General features: G+C 34.7%; 3 protein-coding genes across 6 annotated transcripts; all 3 read left to right on the top strand.

The window, feature by feature from the left end:
• The first annotated feature begins 607 nt into the window (after positions 1–607).
• On the top strand, positions 608–4,015 carry LOC140842825 (N-alpha-acetyltransferase MAK3-like). 4 transcript variants are annotated; one of them, XM_073211024.1, is made up of 6 exons: positions 609–806; positions 988–1,044; positions 2,574–2,765; positions 2,894–3,014; positions 3,403–3,458; positions 3,568–4,015. In XM_073211024.1, the coding sequence occupies exons 3-6, from the start codon at positions 2,595–2,597 to the stop codon at positions 3,790–3,792; spliced, it is 573 nt and encodes a 190-aa protein (XP_073067125.1). In that variant the 5' UTR covers positions 609–806; positions 988–1,044; positions 2,574–2,594; the 3' UTR covers positions 3,793–4,015. The 4 variants fall into 4 exon arrangements, with proteins under 4 accessions (XP_073067132.1, XP_073067125.1, XP_073067106.1 ...); XM_073211005.1 differs by having other exon boundaries at positions 970–1,044; XM_073211014.1 differs by having other exon boundaries at positions 610–806; positions 913–1,044.
• A 761-nt stretch (positions 4,016–4,776) lies between these two features.
• LOC140842818 (outer envelope pore protein 24B, chloroplastic-like) lies at positions 4,777–7,818 on the top strand. The gene is given in 4 exon segments (XM_073210991.1): positions 4,777–5,017; positions 5,019–5,156; positions 5,285–5,644; positions 7,476–7,818. Coding segments are annotated over 4 exon segments (642 nt in total). The 5' UTR covers positions 4,777–4,954; the 3' UTR covers positions 7,557–7,818.
• Positions 7,819–8,722: 904 nt separating this feature from the next.
• LOC140842810 (tRNA(His) guanylyltransferase 1-like) lies at positions 8,723–24,110 on the top strand. Its single transcript, XM_073210978.1, is given in 15 exon segments — positions 8,723–8,851; positions 8,972–13,157; positions 13,230–13,361; positions 13,447–13,491; positions 15,277–15,446; positions 15,528–15,613; positions 21,437–21,547; positions 21,804–22,060; positions 22,523–22,654; positions 22,738–22,782; positions 22,971–23,078; positions 23,080–23,138; positions 23,282–23,367; positions 23,652–23,765; positions 23,935–24,110. Coding segments are annotated over 14 exon segments (1,590 nt in total). The 5' UTR covers positions 8,723–8,851; positions 8,972–13,053; the 3' UTR covers positions 24,076–24,110.
• Positions 24,111–24,952: the final 842 nt, after the last annotated feature.

The following is a 24,952-nucleotide window of genomic DNA, read 5'->3' as shown; positions in this document are numbered from 1 at the left end:
TATAATCAAAACCGACACAAAATATTTAAAAATTACAAATCAATTTGATTAAATATATCAATTTTTAAACGGCAAAAACTTGTGTGAGACGGTCTCACGGGTCATATTTGTGAGACAAATATCTTATTTGGATTATCCACGAAAAAGTAATAATTTTTATGGTAAGAGGATTACTTTTTATTGTGAATATGGGTAGGGTTGACGCGTCTCACAGATTAAGATCCGTGAGACGGTCTCACATGAGACTCACTCTTTTTAAACATATCAATACTATCTATACTATATTATTAATTGTGAGGACATAATAATAACTACCTAGAGAGGACACCAACTTTTTTTCTTAATTTTACCGTTATATGATACTAATTTTACATTTTTTTTTAAATTTCAACACACACTTTTATTTTTTTATTTTTTTTATTTCAACCATTCAAATATCAATTTAATTATTCTATAATTTGTCAAATTTCACTTTAATCTGTTAATAATGATAAGATTACATACATATATCGCGTCTGCAGAATAACTGGTTATTACGAAATATAAGGCGACATGGTTGAAACAGCAGACTCATTATTAATAACAAAAGGAAACAATCGTTAAAAACCAAAAAAAGAACAACAGTGTAAAATCGATAAATCATTTACAACTTTCTCCTCGTTTCCTCTTCGCCGCACTTCTTCTCTCCCAATCGCTTCCGCCAATCTTCCCCGCCTTCTCACATCTCTATTTATCGATTCAACCGAAAAACTTATCATGTGATTAAAAAGAGAAGTTTTGCAAGAAACATTTTGTTTCCTATTCAGGTATTTGTAATTATTTTATTTAAAAAAGTAAAAGAGAAATCTGCTCTGATTTGGTGTCGGAGAACAATTTTAATAGAAGCTCGAATTATTTGTTTGCTGTTTGTAGAGAATACTGTGTTGCTTTCTGGATATTATATATTTAAGTGCTATTTTTGTTACTAAGAAACTTGAAGTGGATCAGTTCTTGAATGTTCGTTCTTGCAAAGATAAGGCCTTGGCTTGGAGGCAAGCTATCCAGGTACATAATATTTATGTTTTGCTGTCTTTCATCTGTTTGTTGAACGTTCTCTATGAATTTTAGATGGTTACTTTTCACGAAATATACAAGTACGTGACTTTATGTGCTTTTGTCGGATAGGAGACTTTCGGTGCTTAGAGTTGTATTGAGCTAATATATCTGCGCTCTTAATATGCGTAAGTGGCAAAACAATCACGGATAAAAAAATATTACTAAATCTTTTCATTCTCTAATAATATGCATGGACATGTATTCTTTTTACATACATATTTTTGAGTCCCTCCACTCCAACTCAAACAAGCCATTTTACCACATCGCAGTTGAAGAATCAGTCTTTCTTATTTTTCTTAGTCAGCATACGCAATACATTCATAGTTTTAAATGAAATTGTTGTATCAAATTTTTTTCTTCCTTATTCTTCATGCCTTTGTCTTTATCATAGTTCATCATCGCTATCTGCTTTTTCTGTTTTCCTTTAATCTGCTGACTGCTGCTAACATCATCTACTATTTGTATTTGTTTTTCTTTATTATTTGATATCCCTATGGGGCAAGTCTCTCTCTCTGAACCTTTCCCTTGTAAGAGTAACAATCTTCTCATCTCCAATTTCAATTCTTGTCTTGATATCGTCATCTATTGTTTGTGTTCTATTATCTGTATTTCATATCTTGTGAGAGTAGCAATCTTTTGAGCATCCCCAATCTCAATCTCCGATGTCTCATCTACTAATGATGATAATGAAGAAATGTGAGCGTTTATTATCGATCCCTTTCTTTAGCTTATCCCTCTCGCAAGGACATAGGGATATTAGTAAGCATCTGGAATAAATAGAAGAAAATCGTGGAGCTTCATTCAAGCAGAATAAGGAATAGCCTGTCATTGACCTGCATATAAATAGTAATCATAGCAATTTATCATCGTATTGGCTCTTTTTGATAGTAATGCGCTCCCAGACGAGAACTTAGCGCTGTTCTGGTATGCTTGGGAAGAATTGTATGAGCTGGGATATTCTGTTCGAACACTAGAATCTTAACATTTGGTGGGAAACGAGGGATTTCTGATACCAATATTCAATTCGTTCGGTAAAATACTTAGAAGAGAGTGACGAGAAAGAGATTGGGCGCTTTCCCTAGAATTTCATATCCATATCAAAACATGGAAAACTAAACTAGCTTTACAAGGAACACAATATATGAACTTAAACTAAGTTTTAGGTATTTTTAATGGGCAAAAAGTTACATGGCTTTTTGTTTGTACAAATTGAGATAGAAAGAATACTCGAAACCAGAAAGATGCGTTAAAAAATCGAGCCATTCTTCATAGTAATGCAAAACTTGAGAAGTAGGGAGTAATACAAAGGAAAGAAGAGACCATAGTATGGGGTTATGCGAAAGTGGGCAAACGGCCAGAAACTTATTTTGGGAAAGTAGAAAGGCATTCATTCCAATGAACCTTAATCATCCAACCCCATGAAAATTAGAAACGAAAAAATCTTCAAGGCTTTGCTGTAAGTTGTTCTTTTCTTGCAGTGACGGTGGCTCCTGCGGGAGATGGAGCAGACAAAAGCAGATTTTGATGCGTCGGAGATAGAGTATGTCAGCTATGGTGGAGAGCACCACCTGCCCCTCATAATGGACTTGGTTGATCAGGAGCTGAGTGAACCCTATTCCATCTTCACTTACAGATACTTTGTCTATCTCTGGCCACAACTGTCTTTCCTCGTAAGCCGTGATATTAATTTATATCTCTCCTGCATTCATCGTATCAATTTCAGGAGATTTTTTTTTATTTTTATATCTGACTTAACTTGGTTGATTGGGGAATTTACTTGGATTATATTTGTCTATAGGCATTCCACAAAGGCAAATGCGTGGGGACAGTAGTGTGCAAGATGGGAGATCATCGCCATACTTTCAGAGGATACATAGCCATGCTTGTGGTTATCAATCCTTACCGAGGCAGAGGAATTGGTGTGTATTATTTCTGTATAGTTCATGTACACTACAACTTTTTTTCCCATTTACTTTTTACCAGCGATCTCAATATGTGATATAATTAAACCGAGTTGAGATGTCTAGGTGAAGATAGACAACTGATAACATATTGGATACTATTTTCTAGTTTCTTGATAACGATTTTATCCAAACTTCTGTCCTAAGATCGTTAATTTATAGCATATGAAGTTTGGTGCTTGATTTGGTTGGGACCATTACCCCTTTTTTATTTCCTTCTATCAAAGACACCAATGGGGTGTTGATTCCTAAGCAATACACTACTGAAAAGGTTTGATCAATCCAACTAATTTTTTTTTCGAAATGGAAAAATACCCTAATCAATAGATATTTTTTATTTTGGCAGCTACTGAACTTGTTACTAGATCAATTAAAGTGATGATGGAATCAGGTTGTGAAGAGGTATTCATATATATAAATTTTACGAACACGGCTTCTTAATTGATTGTGTAATAATATCTACTCTGGTTGTTGATGCAACAATCTCATTCCTGTATGTGTCTTTCTATAGGTGACATTAGAAGCAGAAGTTACAAATAAAGGAGCACTAGCGCTATATGGTCGTCTGGGATTTATTCGAGCGAAGAGGCTTTTCCGATATTACTTGAATGGGGTTGATGCTTTCAGGCTCAAGCTAATGTTTCCTCGCATGGACTCACCAAACTACCACGAGCCCACAAACACAACCGCCTTGACTGATCACGGAATGACACCTGAAGAAGATTCAGCTCACTAATGCAGCTCGAATCTCAAAGGCTGATATGGGAACTGAAGGTTGTACACGCTTGATATTTGTGTCTCGGCGTGCACGAACAAAATCTTCTTCTTCTATCCTTTTTTTAATGAAAAGGTACTTTGTGAAAAGTTTTTGTTATTTTCTTTTATATATGTCGTATCAGATATTTATCGCATTCCTTCGACAAATGTATAATTCAGTGTACCCTTGCTTTTATGAAGAATTCTTCCGTATAAGTTACCAGTTTAGTTTTGCATAAGAACTCTGAAAACCTCGAAGAAAACCAATTTACGTTTTATAATTCTAAATATATGAAGTCTCTAATCAGTTAGTCATACTCTAAAATTTGTACATCATATTTTCTTATTGTGGCGAGCTACTTTTTATGAACACACATATATTTTCATGAGAAAGGAAGGAAAAAATATTTCTGCCAATCTATTGAATTGTCGGAAGAAAATATTCAGAGATGCGGAAATGAGATAAAAACTTGAAAAATAATTTTATAAAAGAAAAAGTTCTCTCAAGTCAATTCTCAGTCATATGCAGGAATTGTTCAGATAGTTTAATTTTATTTTTTATATATATGAAAAGCGTAAAAAATCTAGAGATTATGTTAAAATTTTAAAATTAAAAAAAATGAATTTTTATAATAATTATCATGTGATTTCGAAAAAGAAAAATTATTTTTATGTTAAAATTGATTTGATCATTTAAAAATTAAAGTATAGATAAAAATTTAAAAAGTATATTATTAAAATCTAACCTAGGTTTTTATGATACATAGAATTAAATAAAAATGGAATGTTTTATCGACATAAGAAGATAGGTATTTTTTTATTTATCAAAAAATGATCATATTGTATTTCTATATTTATTGCCACTATTGTTCGAACTGGTGTAATTTTATTTTATTTTTTAAAAAGGGGAGTAAAAAATAATATAAATAAAATTATTAATACGCATATAAATTTTAAAAATTTAATCTGGAGTGAAAAAAAAGGCGAAAAATATGAATGAGGTGGGATGCCGGTCAGCCAGCTGAGACCAAGCCAAATTCCATCAACCTCACTTTCTTTGTACTGTACCCTCTTTCGCTGTAGAACCATCCCTCCACTCCACCATCAAAATTATCGCCCAGATTTTCTAGCAATCCCAAAAAATGATGAAAGCTTCGTTCAAAGCGAGATATGAGCCCGATAAGGCCTCCGCCGCCGTCACTGTCCACCGTTAACGCCGGCGATTTCAAGCTTCGTGCGTCCATGACCGATGCCACCGTGCTCAACGGCCCATGCTTGAACGGCTTAGCCTTAGCCGTCGAGAAACCTGGCTTCTTCATTGTCGACTACAACGTCCCTAAAAACGTAAGAGCGAATAAGTAGCTGCTCCTTTAACTATTTTGTATCTGGGCATTGTTTGCTGCGTAAGAAAGTAATTCACATGTTTGGAATTTTACATTGATAGTCATGGAATGAGATTTCAATTATCGCAGGATATTAGGTTTCAGTTTATGAATACGATTAGGGTGGCTGAGAAACCGTTGAACTTGACTTACATTCACAGCAAATGTGATGAACGGACGATAGTGGATGGATGTTTGGTGATTGATTCGGTCAATAAAGTTTCTGCTAATCATGTGCTTGCTACTGGCAATGCCAAGTTGAAGTATACTTATTTGCATGGAGGGTTGACGACTTTTGAGCCCAGCTACGATTTGGGGAAGAATGCTTGGGATTTTGCTATTTCGCGCAGGGTTTATGGTGATGACGTGTTTCGGGCTACATATCAGACCTCTAGCAAGAACTTGGGGCTTGAGTGGTCGCGGAGCTCTAAGTTGAACGGCTCATTTAAGGTATAAATTTATTGTTTCAATTAATGTCATCCGCTGGTTGTGTCGGAATGCAAACTTGGCAAAGCTCTATGCTCGATTAAATTGTGTCTTAGGACTTACTGGAAGAAAATTAAATGATGGTAATGGGTCTTGTGTTGACAATAATTGTTGGTGCTTATTGAAGTTAATATTAGAGCTCACGGATAGTAATATGCATCGTGTGAATCTAGATGACAAGAATGATTGACTGATCAGATGTGAATCAATGGATATAGGTCGAGAGGTGATGTGAAATGTTACTTGTAGCACATATGTTATTTCTTAACGAAAACCATTGCAAAACATGGTTAAAGATTTTAAGAATTTGAATGAAGACATCTTTGGTTCTACGTGTTTTTCTGGCTTAGTTTGTTCGTGCATAATGTGTTCATAGAACGCAATATGAATGATGCATATCTATCACCTATTGATCTTTGAAATAACTTTGTCATCGGGGAAAGGGTTCAAAGTAGTTGAGTCGTTTGTGTTTGAAATTGTTAAATTCAAATCAATATTTATCACAGCTATAGAGATGCTTGTGCTTCTGAAGACTGATACAGGTGGCCAGCTGTCACAAGTGCCTTTTCCATAGAATGTGAAATTTAGATACATGCTCTTTCTTTCTTCTTTTTTTAAAATATTATTTTAGATTAATGAAAGTTCCTATACGACCCTTGATAAAGTCGATTCTTTCACCCTTTTAGGGATTCTTTCTTAGTAGGAGAATTATAATAGCTCTTTGGCAAATAGAGGTGAGAATGCCACGCCATGAATCGCTTAACCTAAGTTGCCATGAAGGCCTATAAATCTTTTAAATATCTCCCCAACCCTATCAGGGGGAAATGAGTACTATGAGGAACACTACCTTGTCAGGAGTCATAGTATTATGGGTGAAGGAAATTCGTCACTATGCTTTAAAAATTCAAGTTCATGTGAGAAGATACAATCAATTGTTTTACAATTTATTACGCCGTGTGTGTGTAAATCGAAGATTAGTAGTATAAGCTCAGAATTAATATCTGAGGTAGGGATGTAAACGAACCAAACCGTTTGTGAGCTATTCGAAGCTCGATTCGATAAAAGCTCGTTTGAGCTCGTTTAATTAGGCTCGTTAAGATAAACAAACCAGACTCAAGCTTTACAGTATTCGGCTCGTTAGCTCGTGAACATGTTCGTTGGTAAATTCAAGAGTAATCTTTTAGATGAAAAAATAATAGTTTTGATATTTGATTTATTGATTTTGCATATTTTTTATGAAATATATAGAAAAATATATTAAATTTATTTATTATAATAAATTTATAAATTTTAATAAGAATAATATATTTTTCTTTAAATATATAATTTATTTTTTAATTAATTTAATGAAAATTTAAATGTATAATTCATATTTATTAAGCTTGTTTAGGCTCGATAAAGGCTTGAATAAGCTCGTGAGCTATGCATATATTCGTTAAATAAAGCTCGAGCTCGGCTCGATTATAAATGAACCAAGCTCAAACATTCAAGAGTTCGACTCGGCTCGACTCGATTACATCCTTAATCTGAGGCATATATGTATAAATGGCAACGTGTGAAGAAATATCTCAACATGAGAAATAATGGCACCAGAGTCTCAACTCTGTAACTATCCCTATTTATGATATAATGTTCAAGTTGTTTGAACTAAAAGCTCAACTGCTCAAGCTAATATGAGGGAAATAATCAATAGTATGCTTCAACATTAATCTGGCACAATGTACAAAATGCATGGATTTCTCAAGAGTACTGTCCAGGGAAGATCTTTCATGTTAATTACCTCAAAATCTTGCAGATTTCAGCATCTGTCAACTTGGCGGAAGAACGAAAAACACCCAAGCTGTGTGCTGAGACTGCCTGGGACTTCGAAATGTGATTTTCCTCTCTCATATGCTGCACGCGGTCAATATGGACAACTGATTTATAGATTAAAGAATAATTTTTCCTGACTTTCGTCATTGCCGTTATACTGTTCATCTTGAGGTTGTGCTGATTGACAATTTACAGCAAATTCTTCAGCTCTTTGATTCAGTTTGGATTCATGAGCATAAATTTTAGCATTTATCAGCTTCAATCAGATTGTGATTGAGTTTTTATTTGTCTGTGTCGCGTTATTAAAAACAAAAATTGTGCCCAGACTACAATTTTTTTTTGCTCCAGTTGGCTCCAAACCAATATAGGCCCATGAAGGTAGAGTCCCTTGTCCCTCTCTTCCAAACATTCTTTTGCAAAACCTTTCATATTATTCCATACAAAAATTCAATGATTACTGTACTGAAGAAAAAATCAACGATTAGTTTTTGTGAAAAAAAAATTCAGTGATTAGTTAATAAGTTAATACGATACAACTGTCAATATTTTTGAAGAGAGCTGACAAAATTCTCAAGAATTCGAGTGTTGTGGAATGTCGGTGTTTAATCAAATTTCGTGATAAATGCTATTCAATTTACAATCACATTTTATTCACATCTTTTTACGGGCTAAATAAATGAAAATAGGACCTGCACTAACATGAGCAAGAAGCTGCGACGGTCTTAATCTATATGGGAAATTGCAATTTTAGTGTGATAAGTAGGTCTATTTTTTGTTTCAATCTTGTAATTTATTGATTTGGATTTTTTCCTACGTGACTCATATAACAAAAATAAAATAATATATTATACACGTTAAAACTTATTTAAGCAAAAATAATTGGAAACAACAAGCATTTTTCTTCGAAATATCGAGTGTTGCTTTGTTTTATTCTTACTTTTTTGTTTAGATTTATTTTTGATATGTGTAATATAAATTTGTTCTTGTTACAATAACTTCATAAAAACAATATTCGAAAGAGTCGGTAACTTTTGACCAAAAAAGTCCAAGTTAATAAATTAAAAACAAAGATAAATTATATAACTAAAACACAAAACAAGCTGATTTACATAACTAAAATGGTAATTTTGCCAAATCTAAATTCTAAACCCCTACATTTAATTAAATAATTAATAAGTTATTACATTTATTGATTTATAATAATATCTTGACTTTGCCCTCACCAGAGTTACCCCCGCCTCGGCTTTTCTTTGATTTTTCCAGCAGTCTATCACAAAAGTTCCTCTCTCTCTGTCTCTATAGCTTCAACAATGGCTCACAGGACTGAGTTCGATTCTCTCCCTAATCAGATCTCTAAAGGTCCTTTCACCCTCGCATTCAACCGATTAGTCTAATTTTCTGATTTTATTTTCTACCTATATATCGTCTCTATCAGTTTTTTTTAACAGTTGTTTTTTATATTAATTTTTTGTTCTTTAGAGATTTTCTTGTACGTTGACGCGTAACCCTACATTAAAGCCACTGGTATGCTTCCTTCTGTGGCGTTATTATGGGTTTAGGGTTTTAATTTTTTATTGATGATTTTATATGATTTTTGTTTATTTTGTGATTAGTTTCTTATATGAGAAATAAAGGTGTAGTTTTTCTTGGTATATTCTAAATTTTTCGTTTTTAATGTTTTATTGCGGTGTTGATCTTTCACTGTTAACCTGCTGCTAAATTTTGGTTTACTTTTTGGGCAACTTCAGTACCTAAATATTATCAACTTTGGTTCTACTACCCTGTTTCCCAAAATACCCCTCAACCCCATTATTAAATAATTGAATTTTCTCTTTAAATTTAAAGGTCCATCATGTTTCCGTAAAATAAAATAAATCTTATATCTCTTTCACCGGAGTTATATCCATCGTATTTTACGAACTGCTTCTCACAGTCCAACCACACGATCGCAATCGATGGTTACCCACTCAGATTCCTTCAGCAGCACTTGGCACAACCCTAATTCGTTTTCTACTTTAGGGTGTACAGTAGAAGATAAAATTTTGAAAATAATATATGAGAAGGGCTAAGAGCAAAGATCTCTTTATTCAAACACAAACATTTATTATTACGTTGAAACCTCCTGTAGAGGAGGAGAAACTTGTTTAGCTACTTATAGTAGCCGAACATGAAAAACATATAAACTAGAAAGATAAATATTACAATTTATTTGTTGAAAGAAATGATGAAAATGTTCGATGATCTTCACTTCTTTCTTTCTTATTTATAGAAGGCTTCTTCGGATTTGAAACTCGATTCCAAATCTTAATAAGCTTTTATAGCTTGCCTTGGGACCATGTAGTGGTTGAGTGGTCTTTTAAAATGGTCCCTCTACTTTCTTGAATTGTCTTTTTCTAGATTATCAATCTAGAAATCAACTTCTCATCTTCTTTTATCTATCCGCAATACCAATAGAGAGTTTGTAAGATATCGGCGGTAATCTCATTCTTTTTTTCTTTGAAATGTAGGACTAGCCATTTAAAAGCTTCCCGCTGATCTCTCTTATACTTGATTCTTCTCTTTAAAACCTTTAGATATGTGAAATATATTTTCTTTACGTTTGTTTCTGGTGTTGTGTACTGGTTCTCGTTTACCCTTATTTATAATATAAATTTTTGGTCCAGTTCTCTTGTCCGAGAAATTCGATCTTCCTTGTAGCAATGACTGTATTCTTTTCTGATAGAACCAGTCCTTCTTTTTTACAGACATTGGAGAAAATCTCCAAATGTTTAACATGTTCATCCATATTCTTAGATGTTATTAAAACATCATCAATATAAACAAACATAAACTTAAAATAATCTTTAAAAAGATTATCCATCTTTCTTTGATATATCTGAGGTGAATTAGCCAATTCTACCACTTCCCAGATATAATGTCCTTGTGGTGTGGAAAAAGATGTGAACTTCTTGCTTTCTTCCTGCATCCGAATTTGATAGAATCCGGACTTACAATCAAACTTAGAGAATATCTTAGCATTTTGTATGCAACTAATTAGATGATTTCTACTAGATATGAAATACCAATCAAACTCTAGAATTTTATTAATTTCTTGGTAATTAATAACCAATCTGGGTTTTCCTCGTATTATTTTACCATGATTTCTTACCAGAAAACCTGGACTGCTATATGGTGACATTCATGCTTTGATTAAGCCAAGGCCCAAATGTTCCTTGATTATAATCTGCATATCCTTCTGATAAATTATATTCATTGGAATAAGCTTGCAGCGGACAAATTCATACTATTTGCCTTCCTTAATTTTAAGGCAAGCTTTAAGTTGATTTCTGTCCCACCATGCCAAGGGATCTTCATTATAATTTTCTTTGATCCTCTTCTTGACATCTTCCAGTGATACCTTGGATTCAAACTCTACTTCATTCGTATGTAGAGTTATCTTAAGGCATTCTATATCTTCTGGTTAGAGTTTTTTATCTGCTCTTAACTGGAGCATTGTTTCTCCAAATCGTCTTGAATACTTCATTTTTGGGTTTAGAATTTTTCTTTCATCACCACGCTTGCTGCGAAATTGGAGTGGCAATTTTCTGTAAAATGCCTTTCGTAGTCTCTGGACTATGATTTTGTAATCACATAGTGTTGTGAATACTAATCTTCTAGTCTCATTTTCTTGAGTATAGGACTTGAACATTTGTAGGAAATTATTTTCCAACAATATGTCAGCTCCTGTATAATGAAAATAAATTGGTGGTGTTTTTACCTTGTACCAAGGTGATGGTCCAGCACCAACAATCATAATTTCAATCATCTTAATCCTTTTACATAAGATTAAGATTCTTCTGGAAAAATCTCTTCCAGCAATCTTTGGTAATTCTTCTTCCAAATTATTTGGAAAAACTCTTCGTTTTGCTGTACAGATTCCAGCACCTGAATCAATATAAACAGCAAAATATTCTGCTTTATGTTTTCATATAACATTCCTACTGGAATGTATATAGAGAATGGACTTGTGGTCATTGGATTTTCCATATCTTATCCTCTGTCATAAACTCCTTTCCATACTCTAGACGTTTCAGAGGTTTGTGTTCCTCGAGAAACTCTAGTCCAAGAATCAGTCCATCTGATTCTTTCCCTGGAATTTCTTGGATATGGACTTCCAATTCTCCGATATTAATAAGTTCTTGGTAAGTTCCTATCGTAGGTTGTTCCAGATAGTAGATGGTATTACAAGGAAATTGATTCCCTTGTTTTGTAATATCAGACACTATTTCTACTTCTTTCCACCCTTCTGGACATCTAAGTTTTCCTATTGTAGAAAAACTTTTCAGCTCCTATTGGGTTTCTATGACAGGCGTTTTTCCCCACCTGTAACTTGTAATTCTAACTCCTTGAAAAGATAGTTTCTTGATTCCAATCTAAGACTTTGATTTCTTTGTAAAATCGGTTTGTCTTGTATTTGGATATCTGTTTCCTGTATTAAAGGAAACTCAATTCTTTCTGGATAAATTGCCTGAGCAACTTTTCCAAATATCTCATGTATTTCAATGAACTCATTTCTAATAAACAACTCTGAATGATGTATATTAGATAGAGCATATGAAATCTGATAAGTAATAGAATACGGTCTATTACCTTCTTTCATCATCTTTTTCTCCTTGAAATTCTGATGTAATGTCAAGGCTCGGCTAAAATCTCGATCCACCAGGTTGTGGGCTATCTTTGGATAGATTACTCCTACAATTTTTCCTGCACAGAGATTTCCTGAGATTGTTCCCAGTACTGAATCTTGAAGGTTCCTCATTCTTTTATCGCATATAGCAATATCAATGGCTAAATCAATTCCTTCTTTGAAAGTAGCCTTTATCATAATCTGGATTGCTCCAATATGAATCCAGGACATAGTCCTTGCTACTTCTCTCTTGAGTTTTTGTAGTTCCTCTTTAATTTATTCAGAAGGAATTAACTGCATCCCAAGTAAGTTCCATTGGGATTGTTATTTCCCTTCTAGATACTTTATATATTAGATGATGCTTTCTGTTTCTTAGGCCAAGACTTCATAAGAATTTTTGTACATGTCCTGCAGAGAATCCTTGATATCTCTGTAGACTAGGATTTTCTCTCATAATCCTTTAGACCATATTATGAGATGTGGTTGTCTAGCTGAAAAACCTAGACAAGTCTTCATGTGTTTTGTGTCGAAACACCTCGTCCCCAGTCAGATTCCGATTCTGTTCCATCAAATTCTTCCTGACTTAAGAGTTCTTCTTCTTCATATATACTTTCATCTGAGACAATGTCCTCAAATCGGTATACCTAAATAAGATTTTGGTAATAAACCGCTTCTTCGATATCCGGAGTTGGATCGAAATGTTTAATAAAGTTTATTTTAAATCGTTTTTCAGCTGCTTTTGTTAATAAATCTTTGATTGCATGAAAATTAAATGTGATTAGAGTAACCAGTCCTCACATCGAATGTGATTTAAGCTCCAACACTAACCTTGAAAATTTATTAAATATATTTCCTAATTAAGCAAACTGCACCTAGCTCGGGATAACTTATTGAAATGGCAAATAGCAAGTACGAGTACGTGAAGTTATATGAGCTGGAGGATGAAGTCATGCCGCCTAATATCATTGTAGTTCGTGTTGACGGCAGAAATTTCTCCAGGTATGTCATCAGTATCCAGTAAAATTTATACAGAAATATTTAGAGATTGTGCTGCTCCTGATATTCAAGTAGATTTTCTGAAGCTCACGAGTTTGTGAAGCCAAGTTGTAAGAAAGCATTGGAGTTGATGAATGAGTGTGCCGGAGTTGTTTTAGAGCACTTCCCAGATATAATTTTCTCCTATGGTTACAGTGATGAATTCAGGTTAAGAATCGAGTTGTTCTGGAAACTTAATTGTTCAGTGTTGGATTTTAATATTGTTGGGTAATCCATTGCTCTTTGGTTTCAGTTTTGTATTCAAGAAGGAAACCAAGTTTTATCAACGACGGGCCAGGTTGGTGCCTATTTCTATTGTATCTACGTGTCAAATCAATTTCTCTGTTAAAAAGATTTTATTGTCAACTTTGTGGTAGGTGTTGAATCTTAATTTGAAAGCATGTTTAATTCCAATTATTTTGGTTATTATATAATATATAATGTTGCTGAAGTTACTAAATGTCCCATTTAGAGTTGTTGGCATCTCATGGGTTTTGGATTAACTAGCGTTTCTTCACGAGTCTTACGTGGTATTTATGACTGATTCTTTATATTTTTTAAATGATGTTTTTTTTTAAATTTTATATGATATTGATGTGAGATGTGGTTTTATGCATTTATACGGTATGTTCGAGACGTGCACGAGATTATGGCATTCATGCCTTTGTATTTTGAGCCTTATTGTCTGTTTGATGGAATATGCATTTGTGAGGATCTACTTGAATTATTTTACAATGTGATTATGTATGGAGGGGTACACTGGCCGGGTCTTTGTATTCCCTCGATGATGTCTAGCTAGTCTTACATAATCTGTGGTGCACTGGCTGGGTAGTATGAGCCTTTGTGCGCGTCATATTTCGACCCGATGAGCATTCATATTTGTTTGTGTGTGATTCATGATCATCATGTCATGATATGTATGAATAGATTGTAATTATGTCTGTGTATGTCATGATAAGTATGTGGCTACGTGTTCACTCAGTTCGAGGAATCTAGTAGGAAACACATTGAGTTCTTTTTAGGCGAATCTTTCCAGGTCATGATGCTGGGTACAAATATGTAGAGGTTACTGAAGTTGTTGGAGATCATAATGGTGATGAGTGATGGAATGTGAATCAAACTTTAGACTTTTAGTTCATGTTTAGGGCCTTGGTTGAAATATGGATATTGGTTATGAGAGTTTGATATTTTAGATTATTAATATGTTTATTTTATGTCATGCCAAAGAGATTGTCTTTGTGCAACTTATGTCTTTATGATTTATTTAGTTTTGTTTGCGAACCAGTTGATTAATAATTATTTATTTTTAAAATGTCTAAAATGATTATGATGATGTATGGGATGTTAGGAAAAAAATAACACCAGTGGGATAGACTCATTGTAGAAACAAACAGATTTTCAAATGACAACTTGGTTAATAAATCGTTTCCACGCGTGCTTTCCCTAGTGTGAGACCAAAGGGCCGTACATAAAATTTTTGCATTGTTCTCACCAAGGGTGCCGAAAGGAAGTTTATCCCGCATGGTTACTTTCTTTGTAGATGCCATTTTAATGTCAATTGTTCCTTAGTACTTGCCTGATTCATTGTTGGAATGATATAATTTTTACATCATTATGCAACTTCAAGAACATTGGCCTCCTTTTCTCTCATTCTATGCTTGCAAGCAGTCTGCGCCAATAGTGGCATTAGAAACTGATGTTCTGCTTTAAGTGACTATTTAACAAACCTGTGCTTAAATGCAATAAAGATTTGAACACGAAGATCAGTTGCTTGATATTTTGGGATACATGATATTCCTGTTTTATTATACTCATGTGCATCCCTTCATACACATTGTTGAAAAATTGAATGTCGGTTTATGTAAGCCACAACTCACTTTAAGCTATAAATTTTTCCCCTGGATTGTCCCATGGCTTTAGGCGTAAAACATATGTCTCCATTGTTGACACAATGATCTGTACTTTTTGATTTTTATTATCTTGTATTTTACTAATTATGAAAGAGAAGTGCGATAACCAACTACGCTGCTTCCCTATTCAACATCAATTGGATTTATTTTTCTGAATGTAAATGTCTTTGCAGCAAAATCCTTTCCCTTGTTGCGTCGTTCTTTACATCTGTTTATGTCACTAAGTGGAAAGAAGTTTTTCCTGAAAAGGATTTGAGATATTCTCCTTCATTTCGAGCACGTGTTATTTTATGTGCATCTGTGGAGGTTCTTCAAGCATATCTTGCATGGAGACAAAATGAATGTAAGCCATAAATGGTATTTAATTTTTAATATGGGGAGGGGTTTTGCATTGATTACTTGAGACTCGTTTTTTGTTTGGCAGGCCATCTAAGTAACCAGTATAATACTTGTCTATGGCAGTTGATTAAGTGTGGAAAACCTGGAAAGGAAGCACAAGAAATGCTTGAGGTGAATTTTAGTGTTCTAATAACCTATATATTTATCCACCTCTTTAAATCAGTGCCTGAGGTGACAAAAGTAATTTTCTGGTAAAATTTTTGAGCTAGTGCAGGGCTCTTGTATAAAAGTTTTTGTGGTTCTTGGGCTCATCAGGGGTAATTGATCAATGACAATGAGGCTTTTTCACTTGTTTTTAATTTTTTCAGTTCATGATGACATTTTATTTCTCATAGAATGTAAATTATAACTGGCCTATTTGGGTTTAATTTAATTGACTCGTCAAATTGCACGTTACTGTGAAAAAGCAAGCAACTACATACAAGGTTTTTGTAGATTAGGCTCGTCTTTTAAATAAAATATTCTGATATTATTTAATATGGTAGTCAAATCTTTTAAGTTTAGTAGGAGAATATCATTAATTTCTGCGTCTTAGGGATTGTTTATTCATTGTTTGGTATATATATAGTTGTACTTTATTAAAAGAAAATATAACAAGAAATATATTTTTTTCCACTTTCTACATGGTATCAGAGCCTGCCACAATTAGGGTTTCAGTGATGCTACATGTATATCCATATTTGTACATCAATTTGTACAACACAAAGAACAATTCGAAAATTCAATTTGTCAAAATTTCACTATATATTGAATACAAAATCTCACGATATAACAATAAAATTTCGTGATATAATATTTGTAAATATCGCTGTAATGACAATAAAATTTCGTGATATAATATTTGTAAATATCGCTGTAATGATATATTGGTTGTACCTTTAGTATTATTCTTAGGGTCTAGGGTTTCTACTAGGGCTGCAAACGAACCGAACATGTTCGCGAGTTTTTCGAACCGGCTCGATAAATATTCGATTCATATTCGAACTTATCGAATTTGAGCCGAACTCGAACACGTTCGAACTTTTTTTCGAGCCGAACTCGAGCTCAAATTATTTTGTTCGATAGCTCGCGAACCTTAATATTTTATTAATATAATATAATTATATATATATATATATATATATATATATATATATAGCTCGAAATATTCGAACTTCATTTCGAGCCGAGCTCGAGCCCAAATATTTGAAATTATCGAACTTCGAATCGAGCTCGAACTCGAATATATCTATTTCGAGCCGAATTCGAGACTGACTTTTTTACTATTATTCGGCTCGATTCGGTTCGTTTGCACCCCTAGTTTCTACGGTGTGCCGCCGCCCACCCGCCTCGTCTGTCGAGTCTAAACCCTTGCCGCCACTGTCGCCCAATTTTTTGCTACTCTAGTTGCCGCTCACAATTTTTTTCACACAACCATAGCTTTCTCCAGGTCACACATCTCTGCTATGCGCAACCCTAGCCGCCACCGTATTTTTTTCGAGCTGCTCCTGCAAGAACCCTAGCTTCCACGTACGTCTCTTAGCCGAAATCCGATGTGAAGAAATCCGTCGCAACGTTATGCTTCCTGATGATATTGCTCCTCCCCAAACTCTTACATCTCGGCCCTTGCCTCCACTAAAACACCTTTGGGCTGCCGTCAAGGCAAATGACCTTGGTGCGATTACTGCAATCGTCCCGGTCACACTGAAGACAAATGCTGGGAGATTCACGGCAAACTGACGGTCATGCAGCTAAAGAAACGGCGTGGCCTTCAAGCTGAAAAATATACCCAAGTACAGGGCAGGCCCTTGGTTTCTCAGCGTATTTTCTAAGGATGAGATTGAACTAATTGAACAATATTGTTGTTTCCTCTAAGATGTCTCTGAATAACACTCCCGCTGCCCCTGGTGCATCGTGTTCGGTCGCCCGCACTGGTGATATCCACTATGTTCTTAGTTCTTAAGTTTCTTATTGGTGGACTGTGGATTTTGGAGCTTCTGATCACATGGCTGGGGATTTCAGCTTGTTTTCCCCCTATACTCCCTGTTCTACTCCTATTATTACTATTAAAATAGCCGATGGATCCTTAAACTACTGTTACCGGGATTCCAATATCTCAAAATATTGTCTAACGTTCTGTGTTTCATGTTTCTTCTTTGACATGTAATTTAATTTCCTTTAGCAAATTTATTTGTGATAACCGGTATGTTGCTAAATTCCTTCTTTTCTCGCGTCAATTCTAGGTCCTACCATCGGGGAAGATGATTGGCAGTGCTAGGATTCACAATGGTCTCTACTACCTTGAGAATACTTTGTCTTCAAGTCAACTAAGTATGTCCTATATTGTGTCTGCTTCTGATTCTAGTATTAGGAAAATTATGTTGTGGCATTATCGTCTTGGCCACTCTAGTTTTGCTCATTTGTAACAATTGTTTCCTCCTTTATTTGATAATAATATTCTTCATTTACTTGTGAATCGTGTCAATTGTCTAAGAATAGTCGTTCTACTTTTGCTCCAAAACCATATATACACCATATGCTCTGTTCGTTTTGATTCGCAGTTATATTTGGGGTCCTCACCAGTTACTATGTCTCACGGTAAACATTGGTTCATCACGTTCATTAATGATCACAATAAATATGATGCGTACAAATTTTTTAAAGAGTTCCATAAGACGATCCAAACTCAATTTCATTCTCAGATCCGCACCCTTCGTACCTATAGTGGTAAATAATACTTCAATGCACTTCTTGGTGACTATCTTTTAAACAATGGAATATTGCACCAAAGCTCTCTTGTCGACGCTCCACAATAGAATGGTGTCTCAAAATGAAAAAATCGTCATCTTTTGGAGGTTGCTCGTGCTCACATGTGCACTAGCCATGTTCTTGAGTATCTGTGGGGGGATGCCATATTAACAGCCACCTATCTCATAAACCGTTTACCCAGTCGACCCCTCAACTTTAAGACACCTTTATCTACTCTCACTTACCATTTCCCTCATATCTCCCACTCTCACCGTTCGCTTAGAACCTACGGGTTCACCCTGTTTGTCCATAGTCATAATTCCAACCATGATATGCTTGACCCTCGGGCTGTCAAAACTGTTTTCGTTGGGTATTTTCTTATTTAGGAGGGTTATTGGTGCTATTGCCCTATAACCAAACGCCTCGTGTGTCTCGAGATGTTATTTTTTGAACATGCCTCTTATTTCTTTCCAACTACACTTGGGGGTGAACTCTAATAAAGTTTGTTAGGATATTCCACCTCTCCTCGGCATTAACTTAGACACTGATGTCACTATTCTTCGCAATCTTCTCTGAACCAATATTAGACACATGGGGATAATCAATTCCTCAACCAGAACTACAAGTTTACTCCAGGCAAAAAAATCTCAAGGAATATCGATGTTGTGAATCCTACCCAGTACCCACTATCATGAACCCGAACCGATGGTGGATGCTCATTCAGGTATTTCCCATTCTCTTGAGTTGCATATAGCAGTAAAAGAAAGGTGCAAGTTCTTGTACTCAACATCCCATAGCAAAATTTGGTTGCCAGGGGATTGACCCAAACCTATGGAATAGACTACACCAAAACTTTACTCCAGTTGCAAAACTCAATACTGTAAGAATACCACTCTCTATAGCAGCTAATCTTGATTGGCCTTTCCATCAGTTTGATATAAAAATTGTCTTCCTTAATGGGGATCTTGAAGTGGAAGTCTGTATGAGCCAACCATTAGGATTTGAAAAAAAAAGGACAAACAAGTTGTATGCAGACTCCACAAGTCTCTAAATGGATTGAAGCAGTCTCCAAAAGCTTGGTTCGACAGATTTTCTAGGGTTGTAAAAGGCCTTGGATCTATGCAGGGACAAGCAGACCATACATTGTTCATTAAACACTCAAAAAAGTAAAATTATCATTCTCATAATGTATGTTGATGGTATAATAGTCACATGGGATAATCATAGTTGTCAAAGGCGAGCGCCTCTCGCCTCAAGGCGAGAGGCGCCACCAGGCGTGGGCGTTGCGCCTGGGGCCGTCCCAGGCGCAACGATTCCCAAAGGCTCGCCCAGGCGCGCGCCTGGGCTTGCCTTGGAAAGACTCTCGAGTGCGCCTTAGGCGCGCCTGAGTTGCTTTTTTTTTAAAAACAAATTCAGTAACAGAGAAGTTGCATTTTGAAAATACAACTTCTCAGTTTTTTTTAATAGTAACTTAAAATGTAAAAGCCCAAACAACCCCAAACGTAACTTCTCAGGATGATTGAAGAATTTTAATTGTGTTACTTATTGTTATGAACTTATTAATTATTTGTTGTTTTGTGTGATATTGTGACTAATTATTTCATATTTTAATATATTATTATAAGCTAAATATATTTTTAAAAAAAAATTAAAAATGTGCGCCTTGCTTCAGTAAGAGGCGCGCCTCGCCTCGCGCCTCGCGCCTCAGGCTCCAGAGCCTTTATGCACCTCGGTGCGCCTTGCGCCCTTGACAACTATGGATAATAACAAAGAAATGGAGAATATCAGCAGGTATGGCAAATGAGTTTGAAGTCAGGATCTAGGTGAGCTGAAATATTTTCTATGGACGGAGATAGCAAGAGCAAGAAAGGTATCTCGGTTTTTCAAGAAAATAGACATTAGATCTTTTAGAAGAAACTGATATGTTGGATTGCAAGCCAAGCAAAACGCCAATCGAGCTTGAACAAAGGAAAGAATTTTGAGGGAGCATCAGAGGCAGATATCAACGTCTCGTTGGGAAACTCATCTAAGTAGCCCATACTCATCCAAATATTGCCTTTGCTGTCAGCTTGGTGAGTTAGTATATGCATTATGTCAAGGTCACCTTAAGGTTGTATATAGAATCTTAAGGTACTTGAAACAAACCCCTATGAGAGGACTTTTCTTTGCAAAGAAAGATGATTGAAGTGTGCATGCATTCACTGATGCAGATTGAGCAGGTTCCATAACTGATCGAAAGTCAACCTTATGATATTGTACATTTGTTTGTGGAAATCTAGTAACTTGGCGTAGTAAGAAACAATCAGTTGTTGCTAGAAGTATCTAAGAAACAGAGTTTAGAACTATGGCTCATGGAGTGTGCGAACTAATCTTGATAAAAAGAGTAATGAATGATCTTAGAATGCACTATGGTGATCCTATACAACTTTATTGTGACAACCAATCAACCATCAGCGTTGCTCACAATACAGTTCATCTTGATTGAAGTCATCGAACCAAGCATGTTAAAGTTTATCGACACTTCATTAAAGATAAGTTAGATGCAAATATTATCAGTATTGAATATGTGCCTACTAATCATCTACTGGCCGATCTCCTTTCAAAATGACTGTCAGAAAAAACTCATTAATTTCTTGTTGGCAATCTTGGTTTAATTAACATCTATAGCCAAGCTTGAGGGGGAGTGTAGATTAGGATCAGGTCTTGTAAATAAAATATTCTGATTTCATTTAATATGTTAGTCAAATCTTTTAAGTTTGGTAGGCCAGTCTTTGGGATTCTCTATTCATTGTTTTGTATATATAGGTGTACATTATTCACATAAAATATATACAAGAAATATATTTTTCCCACTTTCTACAGTTTTGATTTGGGAGTAAATTTTCGTATAGTGCTCCTGAGCCTACTGTTTCAGTAGATAAATGAAAGTGCTGAACTGGCTAAATCTTTCCACGGCTTTGGCTTGTTGATAATGCTTTCATCAATTCAATATTTTATTTTCTTTTTTCCATATGGGGTGGGGGTTGCTTGTTCCAAATAGTGTTTCTTCATGTCAAAAGCTTGCTGTATTTCATATTTATGATGGATTGGAAGTGAACTAGAATCTATTTTCTTACAGGTTTGTATTTCCTATTATTTCGTTGAATTCCATGAATCACGGTGCTTTAATTGACATTTCTTGAGGTTTATCTTAATTGTTTTTCATAGGGATCTCATAAGCAAGACAAAAATGAGTTGCTTTACCAATGCTTTAATATCAACTATAAGAAAAGCATTCCACAGATATTTCGCCAAGGAACATGTGTTCTCAAGACAGAGGTATATCCTTATACATGGTTGCAAAGCAGTTGCTTATGGATTTCTGATGGCCTAGTTTAGAATTGGGGTGCAATCAACATAGCTTCTGATCCAAAATTGCTTCTGATCCAAAATTGTTTGTTTGTTGATGTCTGTTGAATTAATCAATTTTATCTTTTTTGTCCATACATGCACAAACACGCTAATTGGTATTCTTTATAAAGTGCTAATTGCAAAATCAAAACTCGCCTAAAATATTTATCCTCTTGTTACGTAGGTTGAAGTTTGTGTGAAATACAAAGATGATTGCTATCCCATAAAAAGATCCAAAAGGAGGGTCACAATAGTTCACGTGGAAAACATTGCATCGAGACGGTTCTGGAATGATCAGTTGTATCTTTTGAAGGAGCTAGGTCATTTCTCTAAAGATGTTAATAAAACCAAAACTGAGTATCTCAAGTCTTTTCAGTACGAGAGCAGGTTGTTGTTGTCCACTTGGATTGTTATTCGTATTGATGGTTGCCATTTTCATAGGTATGACTGCTTATGCTTATTTTATAATTCTTTTTTCATCATGGCATCGAGGGTTGTTAATTCTAGAGATGGTATTTTCTTGGTGATGAATATTGGTACACAAATCTGGGAGTCCAATCGTTCCGGTTAAGTGCTCAAGTTACTCAGAATATTAATGTAAAAGATCATGGAAGTTTTCTTTATTTTTTCATATTTTTTCAATATATATCTTTGGATGAATGATCCTAAATTGGTGTAATCCTAAATTGGTGTACTTTTAGTTAATAGAAGTAGTACTGTAGTTTTTGGCTGAGAAATGGTTGGAAAATTATATAGGCTGAAGCGTGAAACCAAATTTGAAAATAAGTAGAAAGACAATAAGAGAAATACACGACTCTGCTGATAATTAATTTCTTGATCTAGTTATGGTGTTGTAATTTGTCTGAATGGTTTTAAATTCTAAATTTTCATACGGTGTTGTAGGTTTTCTGAAGTTCATAAATTTGAGAAGCCAAATGATGATGCAGCTCTCAACCTCATGAATTCATGTGCAGTCGGCGTGCTAGAAGAGTTTTATGATATTGTCTTCTCTTATGGGGTTAGTGATGAGTACAGGTATTCGATCAGCTTCCACACCATATTACCGTTCTTATATGTGAATTTTTTTACTTGTGCCTGACGGTCTTGGTAACCCACAGCTTTGTTTTGAAGAAAGAGTCCCAACTATATGGAAGGCGTGCTAGGTATCACTCCCATATGAAAATAATCATCACTGCTAGCAGTTGGCAAGGACCTTTATGACCTTTTTGGTTCCTTGCCTCAGTGCTGAGAAGAGTTTTTATAAAGAGGCAACCATATTAACAGTTGACTAAATCACCTTAAAGACTCAATTGTACATTCACTGCTACTTTTATTTCGTGTTATGTTGCAGTGAAATAGTTTCCGCAATAGTATCTTATTTTTCATCGATGTACATCATGAAATGGAAGAATTTCTTCCCTCATAAAGAGATGATGTACGCACCATATTTTGACGGCCGCTATCTGCTACCCCTCCTCTCAAATCCTTCGAGATTATCTAGCATGGAGACAAGTTGATTGTGAGTTTTCTTATTTAATTTTTCTACTCGGTTGGAGGGATATCGGCCGGTGATATCTACACAGCGCTGCTTCAGTGGCTGTGATATAACTAGAAATAAAAATATCCGAAGATGTTTCAAACTAAAGTTACAAGAATTTGCAGGCCACATCAACAATCAGTACAATACGTGTTTCTGGATGCTTGTGAAGTCTGGAAAGACGAAAAGCGCAGCTCAAACTTATTTGAAGGTGCTTGCTTCTTTTCTGTCTTCTTTCTAGATTAACACAGGGTTGGTCTCCTGTTGAGTTTCAAGGGATAGATACATCATGCCTCCTATAGTATCTTGCAAATTTTTTGCAACAATTCAGTACGACATTCTTTGTAAAATTGACTAAATATTTGTCTTGTCCATATATTTTTGACCTTTATGTGTTTATAATATAAATAGTGACGATCATTTGAATTATTACCAAGTTTTAAGTGTTTGTCTGTTTGAGTTCCAGATTATCATTCTTAATTTGCTAATCTGCAGGGTACTCAAATTCAAGATAAAAAAGAACTTCTAGCTCAGTTATCCGGTACTACCGATTATTACAACAAATTACCACCAATGTTCCGCCTGGGTTCATCTGTTTACCGCAATAAGGTACACTTCCTGCTTCTTCAGGGAATGGCTTAAATGTATTATTTTTAAACTTGAAAAGCATTTGGGACTAACATTTTCGTTAAAGGGAGTTGAAAATTGATCACTTGATCAATGACAATCATGAAGATAAGGTATGAAAATTTGGAACTTTTATTTTTCTTTTTCGCAGGAAGAGAAGAAAATCGTTGGCGATGAAGAAGAAGGGGGTAGTATTGATAAAATATGCGAAAAAGTTGTCATTGAATATTGCAATATAATAGAGCCAAGCTTTTGGGAAGCACATTCTGCCACGATTCAGATCAATGGCTAACTCACTGTACCTATCTTATTAAAGTTGAAATATTCTCAATTAATTGGTGAAGCCACCGGTAGAACGTCGGAATTATCCTTTTCAATTTTGTTGTTTTTTTTTTCTGCGAGGGTGTTATGTTGTCAATTTCATAAATTTATTTTATTTTCTTTTTTAACTATAAAGCCATTTTCTTACTTCTCGACGGTTTCCATTTTCCCCAACATTTTTTCTTCGTTTGTGGTATGATGAATTAAATCCTATTTTCCTAACATTCTTCTAATTTTTTAAATCGTTTTTCAGCAGCTTCCTTAAATAAATCTTTTTAAAAAATATTTTGTTGTAAAGAAAATAATAAAAATTGCATTTTGTTTCGCTGTGGATAGAAAAATATTGCATAAATGATTTAAAAATATATATTTTTTATTTGTATTCTATTTTTGAATAAATTTGACACATGTTTTATGTATAGAGTGAAATGTAGGTATCATAAAATAGAGTGTAAGTTTTAGAAACCCAAGTTATTTGATATGAAATTTGGTTTGAAAATTTAAGGTAAATGCATGCATGCGGGAGGTGTTCCTCGTTATTAGCTATTGGAGTGAAACTAACAATTTATTTCGTCCGTCATTGGACTTTTGACTTGGAAAATTAGACCGTTAAATGGAGTAAATTTTATTAAAATAAAGTGTAAATTTTAGAAATTTTAAGACAAATATTCGGTTGGACCAGATTTAAGGCGCCAGCTAGAGTGTGCCATTAAATTTGTTATTCATGGAAACCGGCTCTTAACACATAATTTCTGGTAAAACTCATTTTAATTTAGGTCTCATGTCCACAAGTAATTGCACTATTTTGTTGTACCCAACTATCCTCTAGTTATGTTCATTGAAAATTT

Source organism: Primulina eburnea, chromosome 1, assembly GCF_022965805.1.
Source record: "Primulina eburnea isolate SZY01 chromosome 1, ASM2296580v1, whole genome shotgun sequence".
Lineage (NCBI taxonomy): Eukaryota > Viridiplantae > Streptophyta > Magnoliopsida > Lamiales > Gesneriaceae > Primulina > Primulina eburnea.
Note: the sequence above shows the minus strand (reverse complement) of the source record. Positions and strands in the feature narration are given on the sequence as shown.